The sequence below is a fragment of the Equus caballus genome, chromosome 1, assembly GCF_041296265.1.
Source record: "Equus caballus isolate H_3958 breed thoroughbred chromosome 1, TB-T2T, whole genome shotgun sequence".
Lineage (NCBI taxonomy): Eukaryota > Metazoa > Chordata > Mammalia > Perissodactyla > Equidae > Equus > Equus caballus.
The window spans coordinates 128,903,609-128,926,965 of record NC_091684.1 but is presented as its reverse complement, the minus strand read 5'-3'; the positions used below and the strand labels follow the sequence as shown (position 1 = coordinate 128,926,965).

Sequence of the window (23,357 nt, the reverse complement as noted above, 5' to 3'; positions counted from 1 at the left end):
TCCCCTAGACTGGGGCTCATTGAAGGCAGGAGCCACGGTCCTTCTCAGGTCTCCAGTTGCCAGCCCTGGGCCTGGGGGAGGTGGGCTGATGGGTGAAATCCCGAGGCTGGAGCCCGCTGACGGCGAGGTGAGGTTGCAGAGCGTGGGCAGTCGGGGTCATTAGCTACGAGAGGTCCTGGGTCCAGATTGGTGCTGAGAACCCCTTGTGCTCCAGTGTGGCCTTTTGAAGCCAGTGAAGAGGTTTTCTGGGGGGCCCAGAAGCCCTGAGCCCATTGGCCAAACTCCCTGGGAGAACCGGAGCAGATTTGCATCAAAAAGAACACTGGCTTCATTGAAATTCTCCTCATCTTGAGTGAAACGAAACCAGAAGAAAAAGAAAGTTTTAATCCTGAACAACTTCACCGCTAAGGAGTGTTTTGAGCTTCTAAAAATAGAGAGGAAATGGGCCTCTTTGGGCTACTCTAGTTGTCGCCTCCCCTGGCCCATGCCCGCCCCCACGGCCCACTCAAGGCCAACCTCTTGCGCAGTGGAAGACTGAGCTCTCTTCAGCAGATGCCCACAGGCAGATGCCACGCTATTCTGGAGCTGGAAGCAGCTGCCCCCGCCCAAGGACCCCAGTATGCCAGACAGCAGAGAGGCCCCTCAGGAGAGTCGGCAGGACGCAAACCTACGGACCACCCAAGAAAACTTGGGAAGCAGGTAAGTTGGCGGTTGGGTCTCTGTCCACTGAGCCTGTGGGCCAAGTTCTGGATTTGACTCTGCTGTATGAACCTGGGCAAGCTGCTTCCCTCTCTGAGCCTCAGTTTCTTTCTTCATCTGGAAAATGAAGGGAAGGGTCTGAATGGCCTCTAAATGGAATAGGCACTGGACGGGCACCTGTGTCATTTGGAGCTGCTACTTGGTGTCTCCTCCCCTCTGTGGCCAAGAGGGCTCAACTGCAGAATGAGTCACATCCCAGGGACAGGGGTAGGAGCCGCAGTTTTTAGTCAATAAGAATGTTTCTCTGTCTCCTCAAGGGGGCCTTTGGCATTTGGAGTCAATAACAGACAAGGACAGGGGAGAGCCGGAGGGTCCAGCTCCAGTTTACTGGGTGACCTTGGCAGGTCCCTCCCCCTCTCTGGGCTGCAGCCTCCTTGTCTGTACATGAATGCAGTGGTTGAAGTTTCCCCAAAGCCCTTCCGCTGTGTATACCCCTCTAACCTCTGTGTATACCCCTCTAACCTCTGTGTATATAATCCCTATGATTCAGAAGAAGCGGTTTCCATTTGTCAGACATTCACCAGTGCCCACTGGGCCTGGGCCCCGTCTGTCCGAGAAGTGGGGCCAGATGAGAGGGTCAATAGGCCCCTTGAGGTAAGCTAGATGGGGCTCCCAGGGGTAGATGCTGGATCTTCTCTGGGTACCGGTGATCTTACCACGTCTCCTCGTCCCTGGGGCCCAAGGGCTCAGGAAGAGGGGAGTCAAGGCACTCCCACCTCACAAGGCACTCATAAGCATGCCTCAAAAGCTCAGCCCTTGAAAATAAGAAAGAAAGTCAGCTGGTTCTCAAGTTTCCCTGACCCCGGGAATGAGGGGCCAAGGCAGAGGTCAGGAGCCCGGTGTGTTTTGAAGTCCGTATCTCTTAGGCCCATGGTGATAAGGGGAGGCAGAGGGTCCTCTGTGCCCAGCAAGGGCCTGGCCGTTCTGGAGGAGGCTGAGTACCTGGGCTCACAGAGGCCTGGGCCTGCTTTGCAGATACCATGAAAGGGAGGCGGCTAGACTGGGGTTGAGACTCAGCCTAGTGCAGGGAAGGGTAAGGTGAGGTGCCCGAGGGGGAAGAGATGGCTGAAAACCCAGAGCTGGAGGGCTGGCCCCTCTGCTTTCTTACTTGATGACTTTGAGTAAGTTGTTCAGCTTCTCTGAGCCTCAACATCACTCTCTGTGCAAATGAAGACAAAATGCTTGACCCCTACTGACTTTGCAGAGAAGCTGGGCAGATTCTATCAGCTGGTGTGTATGAAATGCTTTCAAAAGCACAGGGGCTGCCACTCCTACAGGCACAATAACCCTGGGGGACTCTCTTAGCATCAGGCTGGGGGGCTTGGGCCTTGGGTTCCTATCCAGCCCTGCTCTAGACCTACTCTGACCCTGGCAAGACACCCTCTCTAAGCCTCAGTTTCCCCATCTATCAAATGGGGAGGATAATGCCTCCTCTCTCAGCCTTGCAGAGTAGCTGTGAGGAAAAGACTTTGAACCCTTGTTGAACGTTGTTCTAAAGTTGAGATGGACACTGCTGCTGCAGCCCCTCTCTGCTTCTCTGCCCCTCCAGGTGGATCCTAGCAGCAAAGGGTTCCATCTCAGGCTTGCCCATCTGGCCTGCCCTTGTAGCCACAGGCAGGCCACTAGTCCTGGGGGAGGGTGAGCCTGCAATTCTCCAATAGCCTGAGAGGGGCCTGCCCTTCCCCCCTTCCCTTCCCACTGTTGCAGAGAGGGGGACTGCGGGGGCAGGGAGGGGAGACAGAGCCAGAGGAGGGTTTGCACACCAGCCTGACCCACGTGAATTCCCTTTTGTGCTGCACCAGTTGCAGGGCTGGAGCCGAGTAGTATGGGCCGTGTCTAGAGGGAAGAAGCCAGGCCAGGGCCAGGAAAGATGGAAACTCCTGGGCTGGAGCTGGGACTGGTCTGGCACTGATCTGGCAGCTTGTGCTCTGTGCCCTTTGAGGCTGCGGCATTAGACTATGCCATCCATCAGCGGCACCCATGTCTATCGAGTGTGTCCAGAGCCCCTGTTAAACTATCTGTCCAGTAGAGACACTAGCTTCTTTAAGCCTGAAGAAGTCCAGGCATATGCTGGGGCCAGCCCCGTGGCATAGTGGTTAAGTTCGTACACTCTGCTTTGGTGGACCGGGGTTCACAGGTTTGGATCCTGGGCACAGACCTATGCACTGCTCATCAAGCCATGCTGTGGCAGCATCCCACATACAAAATAGAGGAAGATTGACACAGATGTTAGCTCAGGGCCAATCTTCTTTACCAAAAAAAGATAGGCATATATTTAAAGAAGCCACCAGAAGTTTTCCACCATGGTTGTACTGTCCCCACTAGCAGTTTCTGTTCCTCCGCATCTTTCTCAACATGGTATTGTTACTCTTTCTAATTTTAGCCATTCTGGTGGGCAAATGGTGATATCTCATTGTGGCTTTAATTCTAATTTCCCTGATAATGATGTTGAGCATATTTTCATGTGCTTATTGGCCATCTCTATATCTTCTTTTATGAAGTGTCTATTTAAATCTTTAGCCTATTTTATAATTGGGTTCTTAATCCTTTTATTATCAATTTGTAGAGATTCTTCATTTTCCTAATGGTTTCTTTTGATGAGCAAGCATTTTTTATTTGATAAAATCCAGTTTATCTGATTTTTTTTCATGGTTGGTGCTATTGCGTTCTCTTTAAGAAATCTTTGCCTATACCAAGGTCATAAAGATGTTTTTCTATGTGTTCTACTAGAAGCTTTATAGTTTTAGCATTTACATTTAGGTCTATGATCCATCTCAAATTAATATTTTCTTTTTTTCCACGTTTATCCAGTTATTTAAGTGCTATTTGTTGAAAATAATTTTTTTTTTCAGTATTAAATTGCTGTGGCTTCTTTGTAAAAAAGTCAGTTGACCATATACGTATGGGCCTATTTCTGGATTTTCTTCTGTTGAGCTATTTTCCTTTCTCTTTCCTTTTCTTTTTCTTTTTTTTTTTTTTAGATTTGGTTGCCTTTGTGAGAAGGCTTGAATCTTTAGAATTCTAGCTTTTTTTTTTTTCAGGAAGACTAGCCCTGAGCTAACTACTGCCAATCCTCCTCTTTTTGCTGAGGAAGACTGTCCCTGAGCTAACATCCGTGCCCATCTTCCTCTGCCTTATACGTGGGACGCCTAGCACAGCATGGCTTTTGCCAAGCAGTGCCATGTCCGCACCCGGGATCCGAACCGGCGAACCCCGGGCCACCGAGACGCGGAAGGTTCTCGCTTAACCGCTGCGCCACCAGGCCAGCCCCTGTTGAACCGTTTTTCTATCTTTATGTCAATACTGTACTATTTTTATACTAAGTCTACAGCTTTATACTAAGTCTTGAAAACAGGTGGTGTTGGTCTCCAACTTGATTCTTTTTTTTTCAAAGACTGTGTTAGCTGTCCTAGGTGTGTCAGACAGCCTCTACGGTGCTCCTCAATGATTCTTACCTGCTAGGTTCCTGTGTGATCCCCTGCCGTTGAGTGCAGTCTGACTTAACAACTGCCTTCTAACAAGCAGAACATGGCAAAAGTGATGGGCTCTCACCCCAGAGATTTGGTTACAAAAGACCACGCTTTCATTTTGATTGCTCTCCTTCATCTTCCTACTTGCTTGCTCTGAGGGAGAGGGCTGTGTGGCAAGGACCTGAGGAAGACCTCTGGCCAATAGCCAGTGAGGAAGCAAGGCCTTCAGTCCAACAACCTGCAAGGAACTGAATCTTACCAACAACCACATGAGTGAGCTCAGGAGCAGATGCTCCCCGACTAGAACCTTCAGATGAGCTGGCAGCCCTGGGTGACAGTTTGATTGCATCCTCATGAGAGACTTAGAGCCAGAGGATACCTGTTATGTAACAGTAGTTTACCAATACACTAGCTCCTTTGTATTTCCATGCAAAATTTGGAATCACCTTGTCAGTTTCTACAGAAAAGACTGTTGAAATTTTGATTGCAAACGAACTGACTCTGTATTTCAAATTGAGCAGAATCTTCTGATCCATGTATATAGTATGTACTTCCGTTTACTGAAGTCTTTGATTTCTCTCAATTATGGTTTACAGTTTTCAGTGTAGATGTCTTGCACACTTTTTCTTAATTTTTTCCCTAAGGATTGTATGGATTTTGTTGCTTTGTAAATTGTTATTTAAATTTAATTTTCTAATCATTTGTTGTTGGTATATAGAAATAAAACTGATTTTTTAAAATATCAACCTTGTATCCTGTAATCTTACTAAATTAATTTATCAGTTCTAGTACTCTTTTTAGATCCTCTAGGATTTTTTGTATACGCAATTTCATTATCTATTAATAAAGGTAGTTTTACTTCTTCCCTTCCAATCATTTTGCCTTTTAATTCTTCTTGCCTTATTGCACTGGCTAGGACCTCCAATATAATGTTGAATAGAGGTAGTATGAGTGGACATCCTTGCTTTGTTACTAATGCTAAATATATTTAGCATTTCTAGTGATGTTCATCCCTTCCTGTGGATTCATGTTTCCATCTGGTAGAGTTTCCATCAGCCCCAATAAATTCCTATAGCATTTCTGGTAGTGAAAGTGTTCTAGCTATCTCTTGCTGCTTAACAAATCACTCAAAAATGTGGTGTCTCAAATCAACAACAATCATTTATTATCTCTCATGGTTTCTATGGGTTAGTAATTCAGGAGCAACTTAGTTGAGCGGTTCTAGCTCAGGGTCTCACAAGGTTATACTCAAGATGTCAGCCAGGGTGGCAGTCATCTGGAATTGGAGGACCTGCTTTCAAACTCACTTAAAGGGTTGTTGGCAGGCCTCTGTGCCTGACTGGCTGTATTAGTTTCCTATCGCCACTGTAACAAATTACTACAAGCTTGGCACCTTAAGATAGCAGAAATGTGTTCTTTCATAGTTCTGGAGGCCAAAAGTCTGCAATCAATTTCACTAGGCTAAAATCAAAGCGTCAGCAGAGCCTCCAGAGGCTCTAGGGGAGAAGCCATTCCTTCCCTCTTCCATCTTCTGGTGGCTACCAGCATCCAGCCTTGGCTGGTGGCTGTATCCCTCCAATCTCTGTCTCTGCGGTCACACTGCCTTCTCCTCTTCCGTGTGTATGTCTCCCTTGGGATCCCTCTTGTAAGGATACATGTGTTTGCATTTAGGGCCCACCTGGATAATCCAGGATAATCTCCCTGTTTCAAGATCCTTAATTTAATCACATCTGCAAAATCCTTTTGGGGGGGGGTGGCGGGGACATATAAGGTAATATTCACAGGTTCCAGAGATTAGGAGATGGATATTTTCGGGGGACATTTTTCAACTTACCAGACTGGCTGTTGACCAGAGACCTTAGTTTTGCCAGTGGACCTCTCTATAAACTGCTTGAATGTCCGCTTGACATGGCAGCTGGTGGCTGGGTCTGGGGCCATCTCAAAGTCTTCCTTACTCATATATCTGGCGTCTAAGGTGGGAAGACTCAATAAAGTGGGATTTGGAGCAGCTGAGGCTCCTCAGTGTCTCCCTCCATTTCTACGTGGCTTCTTCATGCGCTCTCCTTCACGGGGGCTTCAAGGTAGCGAAGCTTCTGACGTGGTGGGTCAGGGATCCAAAAAGCATGTGTCCTGAGAGAGTTAGGTGAAAACTCTATCACCTTTTGTGATCTAGCCTTGGAAATCACATAATTTCACTTCTACTACACTATATTTATTAGAAACCAGTCATTAAGGCCATCTTATATTCAAGGAGAGGAGAATTAGACTCAACTTATTGAGGGCAAGAGTGTTAAAGAATTTGTGGGCATGATTTCAAGGCATCACAGAAGTGTACTGGTGAAAAATCCTCTCATCTTTCATTGAAATGAAAAATGTTGTTAATTCACCTTTGTTTTGAAAGATATTTTCGCTGGAAAGAGAATTCTAGGATGATCATTTATTTATTTTAGTACTTTAACACATATTGTTCCATTGTCTTTTGGTCTCCTTTGTTTCTTATGAAAAGTTAGCCATCATTTCTATCATTGTTTCCTTTTACGCAATATGTTTTCTCCTCCACTTCTGCCTTGGTTGCTTTTAAAATATTATCTATATCTTTGATTTTCAGCAGTTTCACTATGATGAATTTAAGTGTGGGTTTCTTTTTTTTCAGTCCAGCTTAGGTTCAGTGATCTTCATCCATAATTTCTAGACTTTCATCTATAATTTTTAGGTGGTTGTTTTTCACCAAATATGAAAAAAAAAACAGACATTATTTTTTTCAAGTATTTTTTCTGCCCCGTTCTCTCTTTCCCCTTCTCAGGGACTCCAATTAAATGTATGTTAGACCACTTGATAGTGTCTCACAGGTCACTGAGGCTCTGTTCATTTTTTTTTAATATAACAGCTTTGAGATATAATTTACGTACCATATGATTCACCCATTTAAAGTGTAAAGTTCAATGGTTTTTAGTATATTCACAGAGTTGTGCAGTGATCATCACAGCCAATTTTAGAGCATTTTCATCATCCCAAAAAGAAACCTTTAACCCATTAGCAGTCACTTCCCATTTCCCCTCAAGCCCCCAGGCCTAGGCAACCACTAATCTACCTTTTGTCTCTATAAATTTGCTTATTCTGCACATTTTACTTAAATGGACTGATACATCATCTATTGTGGTTAACTTCTTTCACTCAGCATAATGTTTTCAAGATTCATCCATGTTGTATCACATGTCGGTATTTCATTCCTTTTATGGCCAGATGATATTCCAGTGTATGGATATGCCACATTTTGTTTACCCATTCGTCAGTTGATGGACATTTGTTGTTGTTTTTTTTTCACTTTTTGGTTATTATGAATAATGCTGCTATGAACATTTGTACAGCCATCCTAGCTGGTATGAAGTATTATCTTGTTGTGGTTTTGATTTGCATTTCCTGATAGCTGATGATGTTGAGCATCTATTAATGTGATATATGGACAAGATTGTTGTCCATTTATATATATTCTTTGGAGAAATGTCTCTTTGAATCCTTTGCCCAGTTTTAATCAGGTTGTCTTTTTATTATTGGATGTAAGTGTTCTTTATATATTCTACATACAATTCTCTTACCAGTTATATGATTTGCAAATATTTTCTCCTGTTCTGTGGGTTATCTTTTCACTTTCTTGATGGTGTCCTTTGAAGCACAAAAAGGTTTAATTTTGATGTAGTCAAATTTATTTATCTGTTTTTCTTCTGTTGATTGTGCTTTTGGTGTCATATCTAAGAAGGCTTTGCTTAACTCAGGGCCACATAGATTAACTCTTATATTTTCTTTTAATATTACAGTTTTAGCTCTAACATTTAGGGCTTTGATACATTTTGTGTTAATTTTTTGTGTATGGTGTGAGGAAGGGGTCCAACTTCATTCTTTTGCATGTGGACATTCAGTTGTCCCAGCATCATTGGTTGAAAAGACTATTCTTTCCCCCATTGAATTTCTTGGAAACTTTGTTGAAAATCAATTGACTGTAAATGTGAAGGTTGATTTCTGGATTCTATATTCTATTCCATTCATCTCTATATCTATCCTTATGCCAGTACCATATTGTCTTGATTACTGTAGGTTTGTAGTATGCTTTGAAATCAAGAAATGTGACTCCTCCAACTTTAATCTTTTTATAGATTGTTTTGGCTATTCTGGGTCTTTTGAATTTTCATATGAATTTTATTTTATTTTAATTATTTTTTTTTTGAGGAAGATTAGCCCTGAGCTAACTACTGCCAGTCCTCCTCTTTTTGCTGAGGAAAACTGGCCCTGAGCTAACATCCATGCCCATCTGCCTCTGCTTTATATGTGAGACGCCTACCCCAGCATGGCTTTTGCCAAGTGGTGACATGTCTGCACCTGGGATCCGAACCGGTGAACCCCGGCCCGCCAAAGAAGAACACATGCACTTAACTGCCACACCACCGAGCTGGCCCCTCATATGAATTTTAGACCAGCTTGTTAATTTCTTCAAAAAAGCCAGCTGAGATTTTGATAGAAATTGTGTTGACCTGTAGATGAGTTTGGGGAGTGTTGTCATCTTAACAATATTAAGTGTCTTGATCTTCAGATGCCTTTCCATTTGTTTAGATCATTTTCTTCCAACAATATTTTGTTCTGTTCAATTTAAAAATATTTTTTCTCTCTACTCTTTGGACTGAATAATTTCTATTATTCTGTCTTCAGTTTCATGAACTTTTTTTGGTAGTTTCCAATATGCTGTTAAGCTCCTCTGGCGAATTTTTCATTTCAGAGATTCTGCTTTTCTTGTATTTTCTATTTTCATGTTGAGATCCTCCAATTATGTCTATTTTTTCCTTTAAATTTTCAAATGTATTCTAGTAGCTGTTTTAAAGTCCTTGTATGCTTATTCCAACACCTGTGTCATATTGGAGTTTGTTTTTATTGGCTGCCTTTTTCTTGATTTTTGCTCACATTTCTCTCTTTTTCAGATGTCTAGTCATTTTTTCTTGTATGTTGTATATTGTGATGATATGTCAGGAGTATGTTGAATTGAACAATTTTTTTTAAATGTGCATTAAACTGGTATCTCAGCCACAGGGCTCTGCCTTTCTGAGTCAATTGCTCCTAAGAAATCCCGTGTTACTGAGGTGTGTGGAGAGGTCAAGATCCTGACCCAATTTGAGGTAGTGCATATAGTGGTTAAGAACATAAAATCTGGAGTCAGATTGCCCGGATTTGAATCCCAGATATTCCAATTACTAGCTGTATAATCTTCAGCAAGTTACTTGATTTCACTGTGCTTCCATTTCCTCATAAAATGGGAATTATTATTCAGTGCCTACTTTATAGGATTGTTGAGATAATTAAATGAGTTAATACATGTAAAGCAATTGGAACAGTGCCTGGCACATACCAAGGGCTTAGTAAATGCTAGTTCTCACTTTTACAAAAGTGAGATGATGTTGCCCTGAAAGACGAATCTCCTGCTGCTCTGTGCTCCCACTGTGTGACCCCCTTGCCTGCCATGTTCACAGATGCCTCTCATGTGTACAGACCATGTAGGTGCCTCTCTCCTTTACCCTCCTCTTTAGACTGTGGGCTCCTCCAGGGCAGGGACCAAGTCTGAGAGCCAGCATCCACACACTGCAGGAGCATAATGTCCCTATTGGTGGAAGTCTAACCCCCAGCTTCACCCCCTCCCCTGCACCATGAACTCCTCTGGCTGAGAGAACTGGTCCAGAGCCTGAGGAATAGGCAGTATTCTTCCTTTTTCTCATCTCCCTAGAAGAAACTTGGAAAACCGCCTATCATCAGAGGTGGGACTTAGAGACCATCCCATCTACTCCTTCATTTTGCAGATGGGATAACAGAAGCCCTAACAGGAGAAGGAGTGTGCCCAACCCCACACTTGTAGTACCTCAAATAAAAACAGCAAGTGACAGGAGATGGCAATTTTCTAGGAGTCATTGCAACTTTGCCCTCCCAGTGATGATCAAAAGTACCACTTGGCAGTTACCTGTGTCTGTCTTCGATACAACATAAAAAAGTGGTTTAGTTATGATTTAATACATGCACCTTGCTTAAACACAACATTTTCAAAACGTTAGTTGGAGGAGGGGTGTACTAAAAGGGTCTGATGATGAAAGATTGGAAGCAGGAGTTTAGAGGACCATGGGATGCCCACATTTCTACATCTCCCCCTTTCTGCCCCTGCCTATCCACCTCAATCACCCAGTAGGCCTGAGACCATTGGGTGTAGCCTGCTGGTTAAGGGCATAAACTTTGAAACTCCCACCTGCCTGAATTTATATCCTGACTATGCTAACCAAAATATCTTGGAAGAGTTATGTAATCTCCCTGTACCTCAGTTTCCTCATCTGTAAAGTGGGGATAGTGATATGAACCACTGAACTGGGCTGTTGTGAGAATTCAGTGTGTTGATGTGTGGAAGGTGCAGGGAGCACTGCCTGGCACACAGTAAGTGCTCAGACATGTCAGCTACTAGCTGTTATTCCTATCTGTTTTCCTCTGCCCCCTCAGGCCTGGGGGCCTGGCAACACCTAGCCTTGTAGACTTGTCCCTGCCTGGTGCAGCAGAATTCCAGCCCAGAAACTCAAATCACCTGTCACAGATAGAAAATTGGAAGGCCCTTCGTCTATGGTGTATCTGAGGAAACAGAGTCTCATAGAGGACCAGGGACCTGCCACCTGAGGCAGAGCCTGGGCTAGAGTCTAGTTGTCCTGGTGCCCAGATAACTTTGTCTTGGACATGACCAGCCTGCCTGCTGACTCTTTCTGGGCCTTGTAGGGTAACTTGATGATTAATCCCTTTATTTCTATGCGGGATGTGTGATTTGGCTTAACAGGATTGGATACTCTGGGTGCTGCCAACTGGGTTAGAAGTGAGCTGGCTGGCTGGACTGCCCACGCACACCACGGCAGGAACCAAGGTGAAGCTGGCAAGAACCTTGGGGGCTGAGGCCTCTCAATAAGCCCACTCCTATTGGGTCCTTGGACTGGGGGCTCAGTCACAATCAAGGGTCCCAGGTGCCTGCTCCAAATATGTTCCTTCTGGTGGATATAGAAGGATATGTCTTAGACCACCCCTGCCCTGTCCTTACCCTTTCTGAGAGACCATGGGTCTCCAGAAGATCTCTGTTGTGGCCAAGGCCCCCCCCGTGAGCTGAGAGACCAAGGCTGGAAAAGGTCCACAGCCTAGGTCCATCACAGGGGCCTTGGCTCTTTTCCGCTCTGCGCCACCCGCCCCCACTGCCCCATTGCTGGGACGCTTGCCCTCTGCCTCACATGAAATAGTCAAACTTTCACCCCTTGCCAACTTTCTTCCTTTAGTTTTGTTATACCCCCTACCCCAGTGTGGATCTAGTGACCCCACAGTGCCCTTGAATGCATCTTTGTTTATTGACTGTCAATCCCATCATCTCTAAGTCTTTGAGGCAGAGACCAGGCTCACTTTGCTTACCCCCATTTCCATGCCCCCTGCAATGTCTGCACAGAGGCGGTGCTAAGTCAATAATCATGGTAGGAAGGAGGATCCTCATGGAGCTGTCAGTCACGGGCCAGGGAGAGATCATTTCCAACTCTAGGAATATGGACTCAATTAAGATTTTTATTTCATGGTAGACAGTTATGTTTAAAAAAGCAACACTCAGCCTCTAAATGCTAAGTACTCTGGGAGGGGCTCAACCAGGGAAGCTCCAGAAAGAAGCATGAGAGCCAGGATTCCCTCCCAGAAGACTTCCTGGAGGAGGAGGGGTCTGAAGAAGAATAGGAGGCTTCTGCCAGGGCAGGCCAGGTTATGGTTTGGGGAGGAGATGGGAAGCGAAGATTACACATTTTGCAAGCTCTCCTGATCCTGGAATAAGCCCATTTGCCCTGCCTCTTCATCAATTTGGAAATTCTACATCATCGAGCTGCCCAGTAGAGGCTAAGAGATCTAGGCGTGGGGTTCCTCCTAGGCCTTAAAGTGAGGTCATTTCTACTCCCACCCCCACCCACATCAACCCCAAGGGCCAACTCCAATCATTAACATCACTACTCTGTCCTCATCAGGAGAACAGGAGGAGGAGGAGAGGAACAATCCACGTCCTCTTCAGGAGAGAGGAGGGCTCTGTTTTCCTGCCTGAGATTCACTGGCTGGGTTGTTAATATAGCATGGGCTTCCAAAGCCCCCTGGGAACCCCAAAACAGTGAGACAGCATCTGGGTGCATTGATGGGGGTGAGGGGAGGGTTTCCAGCAAGTTCTCAAAGGGGCTTATAACCCATGGGAGGCTCAGGGCCAGCAACCCAGACCCAAATTGTCAGGGTGTCCCGAGGCTGCAGTGGGCAAGGATCACTGGGAAGAGAGGCCTTTAAGGAACTAGAATTTGTGAAGGGCAGAATTTTCTTAAAGTTGGTGCTCTGGCATTGACCTACCAGCTTAGTGTAGCAACCTAGGGGTTGTCTGCCACCTGACTGGGTAGAAGGCCTTAGGATAATCCCTGTCCCCATCATCGTTGCTGTGCCCCGCCCCTTGGCCTTCAAATTTTGGCTTAAAATTTCCCCCTAATACCCAGTGGGGCTGCCTCCATTTTTTCATCTTATCCAATGCCACAAACCTGCAAGTCTCTGAAGTGAGGGAAGAAGTGGAGGGGGCATTAGAGGGCAAAGGGCAAGGTGCAGGGACGTTTGTTACCATGGAATAGGGGCTATCCAGAGGCAAGGGTGAGAGGGAGTGGTTGGCTGAGTTTTGTGACGCAAATAAAGGGCAAATCTAGTGCACCTGGTTTCAGAGGCAGTCGTGGAGCCCTGGGTCTCAGATGCCAGCTTTGCCTCTTGCTGGGCAAGTGATAAGGAAAAAGTCTAAAGCTCTCTGGGCCTCTGTTGCCTCATCTGGAAAACGGGACTGTTAAAAAATTACAGGGCTGATGAGAGAATGCGAAGAGTCAAAACACATAAAGCACTTGGCATGTTACCTACATTTAGTAAAGAAAAGTAAAAAAGGCAAAAAAAAATAAGGTCAAGCTTCCCACCCAGCCCAGGGGCCCAGGACTGGCTCCAGGTGGAGATCCCAGCAGCAGAAGCGGTATCTTCCTGCGGCTCTGCCAAGGACGACAGCCAACAAACTGCCTCTACTACCTTTACTGGCAGGGGCCTCTCCCACCTCCTGCCTTTCTTACGTAAGACTCACAGGTGGGCAGCTGGGGCCTGTGCCAGGTAGGTCAGAGGTATCAGGAGCCACACCCCACCTGCAGCCCCAGAGCAGGCTGAGGTGTATCCTCACTCACACCCAGCCCCACTGCCTTGTCACTTGGAACTCCGGGCACTGGCCGGGCTGGCCCCACACTCACGATGCCTTGGCTGAAGGAGCACCGGAGACGCTGAGCCCGTGACTAACAGCCACAAGAAAGAGGAAGGTGGGCACCCATCGGCAACCAGACCATCCTGGGCACTCCCTCTGCTGTGAGTCCTCTGCAGGGGTCTTCAGGCCAGGAATCGGGAATCGAGAATCACGAGGAGCTGCCACGGGGCTTGATCTTTGAGGTGAGACAGGCCATGCAGACTAAAGAGAAGGGAGGGGCCTGGGGCCCGCTGTGCGGGGGAATGGAGAAGCCAATGTGGAAGCCGAGCTGGAGATGAGGCTGTACAAGGAGAGCTCCAGTCCATGCGGAGGGACTGGCCGGTGTGGCCGGGACCGTGGGGTATGGAGGAGGCACTGCTCTCCTGACTGCTTGGGGGTTTAGGTCTTGGGAAAGTATCTGGGCAAGGCCCTCCATTGAAGACCTTCTCCAGCATTCTGGGAGACGAGTTCCCCCTTCCACTGCCCCTGAGCAGAGAGAGGAGAGAACCAGAACAAATAACAGGGAGCATAGCCAGTGATGGTCAGGAGCCTTTGCAAAGAAAGTGTCTTGAGAGTCTGATTTACTTGCCCATCCTGGTACGTGATTTGCCCTGGGAAATGGAAAGACCACATCCAGAAGGCAGTAACATGCTGCAAGACTGTGTTGTTCTCAATGAAACGGATTACGAGGCAGTCAGGTGCCAGCCCTGGGAGCCAGTGAGCCATTCCCAGGAAGAAGGGCAACTGCCCCTTCGCCCAGCCAGGCCTTGGGTGGTGACTCACACCGTATCTCTGTTGCAGGGCGGTTTGGTGGAGCTGGGCCTCCCTCGGGCTGATGTGGCTCTCCCAGAGGACGCTGGGACACGTTCTCTGAGGTTCTCGATCTCTCCAGGGTGAGCTTGCAGGGTGTGGCCACCCCACAGGGACCATGCCAGAGGTGCTCCTGCTCAGGTCTGCCAGCTCCATCCTGAGGACTGTGTAAGAAACGAAGATCCCACCCTCTTCCCGCCTCCAGGCCCCCATGCTGCCTCCTAGGGAGAGTACCCTGGCTTGGGGCAGCACCGGGACCCCTAGACTCAGTCACCCTCCTAACCTCACCAAAGAGTTTCCTTCTGCTTACTGCCCGAAAGACCCATGATAGTCCACCAGTAATAATGACGAGAGCTACTATGTCCTAAGTACTTTACTTTGCATCATCTGATCCTCACAAAAGCCACAGGATTTAGGCAGAAAACTAAGGCTCAGAGAGGTACTCTGACTTGCCCACGTCACACAGTAAAGTGAGTTAAACCCAGGCAGGCCAGCTCTGGAGAACCTCAATTCTATGTTGTTTCAAGAAAGCATTTCTTGAGCACTTACTGCATACAGAGCAGTGGCCTTGTTGCTGAGGGCTGAATAGGAAGAAAGGGAAAAAGAAATACATAGAAGATGGATCCCCATCCATGAGAGATTCCATGGAAAATGAAGGCTCCCCTCAACTTACATGTCACACACATAGTGACAACTTGAGAAGAATAAGATCCAACCAACATTTACTGAGCTCCAGCTGTGTGCCTCAGTGAACACTCAGAGCCAGAGGACAGAGTTGAATCAGGCATCACCCCTGCTCCCAAGGAACTTCCCAAGCCCTGTGTGACCTTCAAAGCACAAACCTGAGTGTCCAAGGGCCACAAGAGTGAGACAGTGTTGGGGATAACCTAAGAGGGCTTCCTGGAGCAGGAGCTGAAGGAGGCTTGGCAGACTCTGTCTTCAAATGGTTCCCTATCAGCTCCTCTGGCAAAGTAGGAGAAGAAAAGAGAGATGAGTTGCCCAGAGATGGTTAACAGGAAGGGAGAGTGTGGGCTCTCCCAGACTCCTCTGCCTGCCTCCCACACCTCACATGCCCTTCACTCGTATACGCCCTTCAAGTGTTTTCTTGCTCCCTGTGCTACTGGGCAGGTGCTAAAGGAGTTTTTGTTTGTGTGAAAGGAGAGTAAGGCAAAGTACTTACAGTGTGTGGGTGAGCTGGGGGTGAGAATGGACTCCTGACCTCATCGAGGTGGTCCTTTTCAGATCTCCTCCCTCCGAGGAGTAAGCAAAGCGGACAGAGGCAAGTCAGCCTCCTGGGACCATTCTCCCTCTTAGAACTTCTGCCCCTGAGACTGCAGCCAATTTCTGGAGTGCTACATACCAGGAAGAGTCTAATTGTCCAGAATGACAGGAATACTGTGTTCATCACCTTTGACAGGCTCATTGTGATCCCTGTGGCAGGAGTCGCGCCTCACCTGTTGGGGTCATTTACTGGCCACCTGTGCTTTCTGGAATAATAGCAAGAATCAGAAGGGCTCACAATGCTTTTGAGAAGTCAAAACAGTAGGTATTACTCCCCAGATCTCAAGTGCTTTTGTTTGAGGAAAACATAAATTCTGTTTTGGAAGCCATCTTCTCTGACAATCTACAATTCTAACAGGCTTGACTGTCTAGCTTGGCTATCTTATTTCCTAGTCTGCTACAAAAAGAACCTGCAAAGTCGAAGGGAGATGAGTTGCTGGAGGCTTGCACACTGCCAGTGGCAAGAAGTGATGGCTAGTAACACAGGCGAGGATTGAAAACTGAAAACTATCACCACCACCACCACCACCACGACTTGTGAGGCAGCAGCCAGGTTGAGAAGGGGTGGACAGCCCTAGGTGTGATGTGTTTTGGCTCACTTCTCTGTTAGGAGGCAGGCCAGCAAAGTCTGTTGCTAGTTATGACCCTGAGCCAGCAGGAAAAAGTTACAGGGGGGTTTGGGAGGAAATTCTGTTTCAGATGATGGGCAAGGGTGACACCCCCTTAAAGGGACTACATCTCTTTTTTTCCTTCCTTTCTTTCTTTTTTTTAAAGTTTCTTTTAGTTTTTTATTATTTTTTTATTGTGGTCATAATGGCTTATAACGTAGTGAGATTTCAGTTGTGCATTTGTCAGACACCATATAAATGCACCCCTTCAGCCCTTGTGCCCACCCTCCCCTGCCTTCCCCCAGTAACCACTAATTTGTTCTCTTTGTCCATAAGTTTGTTTATCTTCCACATATGAGCGACATCATACAGTGTTTGTCCTTCTCTGTCTGGCTTATTTCACTTAATATAATGCCTAAAGAGACTAAATCTTGATGGTTCTAGCAAGAGAAAGGGTATACTTTACTCATTTGGACAATTAGGTTTTGATATTCTCTTAATCAGACATCCAATGGTCTTCAGGCACAGGGCATGGAGGGTTGAATAAGACCCTCCAGGGGCCATCCTCAAGGGTAAGTGAGGTGTTCCTGTCACACCAAGTACAGGCAAGGGCCAGAGTCCACACTAGCACTGAGGGAGAGAAAGGATAGCACAGGGGAGGGGACAACAACAGTGTCGGAGCCACAGAGACTTGCTCCTGCGACGGCCTGCCAGACACTTGGGAAAAGGCCCGCCTCTCCTGCGCCCCCAGCGAGGAGGCACTTTCGATAGCCTCTCCTCCCATAAACAGAAGGTTCTAGTTATGATAAGTGACTTGGCCCTCAGCTTCCTTTGGTGGCTGTCTTTTCATTTAGTTTCTGTTTAGCTATTTTAAAACCAGAACCAGTTTACACAAATTTTATGAGGTAGGAGAAATTTTGCCTGTATCTTTTGATGGTGAGGATTTAAAAACAGACTTGTTTGTGAGGAAGCAGTTAAGATGGTGGGAGATTATAGCCAATGATGGCCTTGGCTAATTTGGAGGTGTCTGCCCAGCTGGTGGTTTCAAAGGCCGATCAGCTTCAAGCACTGGGTTTGCCCTGCAGCCGGCCCTGTCTTTTGAGGACTTGGGCGGAGATAAAGCGTGGACATTACACCAAGTTCACAGTCCTCCCCAGGACACTCACAGTGTGGGGCCCTCAGGCTAGTTGTGTGTCCCCCTCTTTCACCCTGTAACCGTCTGAGGCCAGAGCTCAGGGGCCATTTGGTAATATTACAGTTTTCTTTGTCACAAAGTGGAAGTAGTTTCTACTCCACAACCCAAGAGAGTAATGTCGGTCACTGATGATCCAAAGTCATCAGGACAAGTTCCATGGCATTCAGAACCCTCTCCTTCCCTCTGCCGGCACACCAGGCCTCACCCCAGAAGCATGCTTTGTCATCTTTCCAGTCCTTCGGGCAGCATCCCTGGAGCAGGTCATCATAGCAACAGAAGGGCCACTCCAGCCCTGTGGCCCACGCATTGCTCACAAAATTCCCAAGAACGGGACCAGCTTGGCACCCCATTTATCCCCCTTCTCCCCATCCCCTCCCTTCATAACGTCTTGATGTCTTTTGCTTTAAAACTTATCTCAGGTTCTTAAGCAGACTGCCACCTGGTGGGCCTGGGTGTGTTCACAAACTTAGTTTGAACCTGCGGGACCAGCAAGGACTAAGGCGGAATGTGGGAAGGTAACTGGCCCAGCTGCCTGGGAACTGGGCAGGGAGGGGACTGGCCCCACCCTGACAGATAGACAAGACTTCCTGGGGCCATCAGGGCTGCCATGACCAGCTGCACAGTTTGCACACTACACAACTCCAGGAGGCTCTGTTTACGTAGCTGATGACTGTGAAATGTGTCCCTGGAGTTGTATAATGTTGCAGGCTGGCTTGATCCTGAGGTGTGCACTGCACTCTATCTACTCATCCATCCAGGAGGTTGAGGTCTGGCCAGGTGAACCTCAAGGAGGAATGATGCTGAGGAGCAGTGAGGCTGGGTTGAAAATAGAAGCCCAGTAACCCCTTGGGCTGTGCTGGTCGGAAGAAGAGATCTATTGTCCAGGGCCACCAAGCCTGGGAGGCAAGGGCAATCCTGGCCAGGGGTGAAGGCAGATGGCATGAGTTCTCCCTGGCCCCATGCTGTTCTTCTGTGGGTGAGCAGACAGAGGACACACCCACAGGCACCACTGAGGAGGAGAGGTCCTCATTTGGGGGCCTGCTTAGGATCCGTGAGAGCCTAGGGATGTCCTCAACCACACTCTAAGTTTCTAAGCATGACTGTTCTCAATGCCTGAGGACTCGGGGTGTGCAGAGCGAGCCATGGAGACTCCTCCCAACCGTGAAAGCCTGCATTCCGTGGAGTAGTGCTCAGAATCCTCCATTGTTAGACCCCAAACTTTTCCTTGTCCAGATGGGGACACGGAGCCCAGAGAGAAGCATGCACTTGCCCAGAGTCACACAGCAAACTAGAGCAGAGCAGGACTTGATTTTTCTTTCTACTGAGCCCTGAGAACCTGCAGGGAGAGGCTGGGTGGGGATGGGGGTGGGGTTGACCCCTGCAACTACTGAGATCTTGTCCCCTGACCCCGCTGGGGAGGCAGAGATGCCAATGTCACCCCTATGCTGGGCCAGTGTCTGGGAGCCCATGAGAGTCCTCCACATTCTAACAGTTGTTTTCTCCCGACCCCGCCAGCTTCCTGACTGATGGGCAGACGCTCTCCAAAGCGTCCCCACGCCATGCCCCTGAGTTCTCGTCCCCGGAGAAGGTGACCGATGCTCGGTTGGATTCTCCAGGTGAGCCAGCTGGGGGCTGCTGGGCAGGGCAGAGTGGGGCAGGAGTAGAGAACTGAGCTGTCCTGGCTGTGCTGAGGGGGGTAGGGGGAGACTATCAGTTCAGGCAGAAGAGAGCCAGGGCAGCCACAGGACGGAATTGTGGGAGATAGAGCAGAGGAAAATCCTGCTAATCTCCATGCCCCTAGAGACCCCACCATGCCCCTTCCCTCAGGGCCACCATTACCACCATCAGGGCCAAGTGTGATGGGAGGTAGTAGGGGCAAGATGTCTTCTTCAAGAAGGGTGGGAAGGAGAGAGGCCAGAGACAGGGAGACAGTGAGGCCTCATCCCAGGCTAGGCTGTGGGGACCTGGGAGCACAGGTGAGGATTGCTGGAGAACGAGAGGAGGCCCAGGGAACCATGGCCCTGGAGTTTCCAGCCTGGGTAACTGGGCAAGAAGCATGCCTGTGGGCGGAGGCTGGCGGAGTTTGTTTTGGAGGCTTGGAAAGCTACATGCTCTTTTAATGACTGTTACCCTCAGATAATTGCACCTTAAGGGAGGCAGGCTCACCATTTATCTCAAAGAGTCATCAAAATGATAATAATAACACAGCTTTTATTCATTTTTATTGGCTGTACAACAATATTGTAGCAACAACAGAAGTTAAAAAAAAGGAGAACAATAGGGGCCCGGCACAGAGGGTCACTGCTTCCCGCGTTCTGCATTGTCCTTGGGAGGGTACACTGTTGCCGTCTTGTGCTGGCCTGTGTCCCCTCTTGGGGATGGAAAGCTTCTCGGCTGTGAACTTCCCAGCTGCAGGCTCCTCAGAGCAGCAGGCTGGTGGGATCTCACGTGATCCCAAGACTAGCCCCGCTTGCACGGGCGTTTGCGTGGGAGCTGCCTGGGGTGCTGGTGCCCTGGCTGGTCGTGGTTTTGCAGAATGTTCTTCAGTTGGGTATGCCTGGTGCCTTCCTCATGGTCAGGCAGGGGTTATGGGTTTAGGGGAGTGAGTGGTAGTGTTTGGAGCGGGACTAGCTGGGCAGGAAGGGCCTAGAGGAAGCCAGTTCCCAGGTTCCGGGAACGGGGCAGTGATGAGGCTGGGACCAAGGACAGGAGGAAGGAGGAGGCCCAGGGCCTTTGTTCTGAGGCCTCTTCCCTCAGACTTTCTTCTCACCTGGCTACTCTGGTCAGAGAGTATGCCTGGTATGAGGACGGGGACAGAGTCAGGACCTCTCTGCTCTGTCACAAGCCTTGTCATGGGCTAGAGGGTGGGAGGCAGGGCAAAGGGCACCATACCCATAGTTAGTGAGAAGAGAGGCGCAGAGAGACATAACTAGGGGAGACTCCTGGCCTGGGCTCTGGGCACCCTGTTCCCCAGGCCACCTGGCTCCTTGGAGACCAAACGCCGATCTTCCCACCCCAGCAGGGCTTGCCACTGCCATCAGACAAGCTGCCCCCTTCTAGGTTCAGTGTCTCGGGGTAGCCTTTGCAAGGATCTGCCTGAGGGGTCGGGGTACACTTCCCAGGAGTGAACGCTGCCCCTCATGCTCCTCTTCAGAGATAGAGACTGGGCCCGGGAGAGGACCAACTGGTTTCTGAGGGGAAGGTTTGAAAGGCACCAGAGAGAGCCCAGGAAGAGGGCCCGCTGGGCCAGGCAGCCTCCATGCTCTCCTCCCAGGAGCCAGGGAACCTCACTGTTCGCTCTGCTGCTGTGCCACCCCAGGCAGGTCCCATCAGCTTGCTCAGGCTTGCTTTCCTAATACTGGATAGTTCCTTCTCTGCAGTATTCCAAGAGCTGCTGTCAGCCAGGGGCTTGTGCACCGCCAGGCACTGGAGCTGAGGAAATCCTGACCGTGGGTGATAGCGTTGGTGTTCCTACAATTCGAGGGACAGGAACGGAGCCAGTGAGGGCAAAGCTCAGAGGAATGAGTAATCCCCAGCCGTGTGGGCCTCAATCACTTAATCTGATTGGCTGCCCCACAGTAGAATAGACAAGTTTTCAGCAAGTGAGTAGGGAATGCCAGAAAGTGTCCCAACAGAGGGGGCTGGAGAGCAGTCAGGGCCAGGTGGGTGGAGGGGAGCATTGGACTTATGGAGGGGGATGGGTAGGCAAGTGCAGGGGAGGCAGCAAGGTTGTTCTGGTTTATGAGGACTTTGGGAAGCTGGTGTGGACAGCCAGGCTGGGCGTGCACCAGGACCCTCCATCTCAGGCGAGAGCTGGGCTGCCAGGGATACTGACATGGACAAGTTATCTCTCCTGCCCTCAAAGACCTCCTAGTCTGAGGGCAGACAGGCCCTGGGTGAGGGGCACAGCTAGGCTGAGGAAGGAAGGCCTGCTACTTGGGAACTGGGTGATCAAGGTGGGCTTCCTGGATGAGGAGGACCTCTAGCTGGCCTCAGACCCTCAAGCCTGCTCTGGGTCTGGGCCTGAGCTGAGAGGTCTGCCCTTGGGAGTTTGGCCTCTGGGGCTGCTTATAAGAAAGAAGGGACAGTCTGGGAGGGGCTAAAGGTGCTTCTTGGCACTGTTGCTGTCAGCAGGCACCAAGAACGGAAACCTTGAGGGACCCAGGCACTGCCCAGGGCAGAGCCAGCAGGCCTCATTGGCCCCACAGGCCTGGAGTGGGGGTCATGCTCTGCCCAGCACCCTCTCATGTGGCCCCAGAGTCCCTACGAGTGGAGTGCCAGGCTCTGGGATGCAGCTGCCGTGCGTGGACGTCTTTACCTCTGCGGCTCCCAGACTCTGTGGGGGAGGATATTGGAGCAGCCGCAGGTCAGAAGGGGTCTTGAAGCTGCCCTTACACAAAGCATTTCCCATATGCTTTAGAAAACGCAACTATCTACATGGAAGACTGTTGGGAAGAAGGAAATTTGGGGATTATGAGAGGGGTTAAATCCCTCTTCCCCACACAGCTGTCCCCCTAATAACAAGAGCGAACTCTTATTGAACATTTACCATGTGCTAGGCTCTGTGCTAAGGGATTGACTTATATTCTTCCATTTTATCTTATAGCAGCAGTGGGGTAGGTAATTTTATCATTCCCATTTGATAGAGGAAACCAAGCTCAGAAAGGTTCAGTGATTTTCTCAGAGTCACACAGCTAATAAGATCTTAACGGGCCATACTGCCTCTCTGGGGCCTAGATAGCAGTGTGGTACCCTCTAGGCCTGGCCAGTCCCTGCCTCCCCTCCAGCTAACTATTAAGCTCGCAGCCCCTCCAGGAAGCTCTTGGAATCTTACATTCAGGAAACAGCGATCAGCTGGGTCTCCTTCAGTTCCCAAGAAGCTGGAGGGTCCTCAAGCTCTAGTCCCCAGGATGAGCTCCAAGCTTCCCAGATGGCTTGCTCCCAGGGAGCAGCCCCACTGAGTTGGGCCACAGAGCTGTCAGAATCTGACCTTCACACAAAGGCAGCCTTGTGCCCGGCCCTGGAGACACATTTCTTTCTAGCCCTTTTTAGGTTGAGCATGAACCCCAGCTGGAGCAGGGCAATATCAAGACCATAGGGAAGGGGAGGGGATCCAGCAGGAACAGCTGCTGGAGACGGGGCTGGTGCAGGTGCTGGCCAGCGCTGTTCCTACCACCACTTTTCCTAGAAAACCCCCACACCCACTGGGGAGCTTTGAGCTAGAGGTCGGGAGGCTAAGCACTCAGCTCAGCTTGGTATCCAGCCCAGTAAGGCCCTTGGTGGGTCAAGGGAAGGACTGGGCCTCCTTCTGTCCCTCCCTCCCACCCTTCCCAAACGTTTCAAGGGCATGGGTGGTGTTTCGGCTGGAGCCATGAGCTGGAGAGCCAGAAAGGAGCCAGATACTCCCCTTGTCTTCAGGGAGCTCACAGCCTGAGGCTGGGGAGCAGGGAGAGCCCTCAGGGACAGTGGGAGGCAGAGGACCCACTGTCACTTCAGCCTGCGGTGGGAGTAGGGGAAAGGAAGGTCAGAAAGTCTTCCCAGAGGTCAGAGGAAGTTAGCATTGGTGTCTCCTCAGCTGAGAGATGGAAACAGGTGGTAATCCCAGCCCTCTAGCCGAAAAGACTGGAGCTTCTGGGGACCCTTGTAGAAACCTTTTCCTAATCAAAATGTCCAGTTCTGTCATGTCACAAGTGTGTATGAGGTGCTATGTCCAGGCCCAGAGTTGCCCATGTCTGTCCCCAGGGTGCTAACCAGGTATACGTGCAAGGGAGGGATCAGAGGCTGGGCATATGCCCAAAACGACATGGAAGCTGGGAAGGAGGTGCAGGCAGAGGGAAGCAGAGGTCAGCGGGGCTGAAGAGTCTCAGTGGCTTCCTGGAGGAAGGGCACCCCCAAGGCTGGTGGTGACTGCAGGCATT

At 49.0% G+C, this 23,357-nt stretch overlaps 2 protein-coding genes across 11 annotated transcripts in view; one reads left to right on the top strand and one right to left on the bottom strand.

The window, feature by feature from the left end:
- Nucleotides 1-438: 438 nt before the first annotated feature.
- The window catches only part of ACSBG1 (acyl-CoA synthetase bubblegum family member 1), a 59,872-nt gene continuing 36,953 nt past the window's right edge, over nt 439-23,357 (top strand). The window contains 3 exon segments of the mRNA XM_001917340.5: nt 439-605; nt 608-699; nt 18,955-19,055. Coding sequence (XP_001917375.2) covers nt 567-605; nt 608-699; nt 18,955-19,055 — 232 coding nt within the window. The 5' untranslated portion in view covers nt 439-566.
- The window catches only part of IDH3A (isocitrate dehydrogenase (NAD(+)) 3 catalytic subunit alpha), an 80,948-nt gene continuing 77,221 nt past the window's right edge, over nt 19,631-23,357 (bottom strand). For all 10 annotated transcript variants that reach the window (XR_011424937.1, XR_011424941.1, XR_011424942.1 and 7 more), the window contains one exon: nt 19,631-20,910. The gene's annotated coding sequence lies outside the window, so the exon portion shown is untranslated. The remainder of the gene's footprint in view (nt 20,911-23,357) is intronic.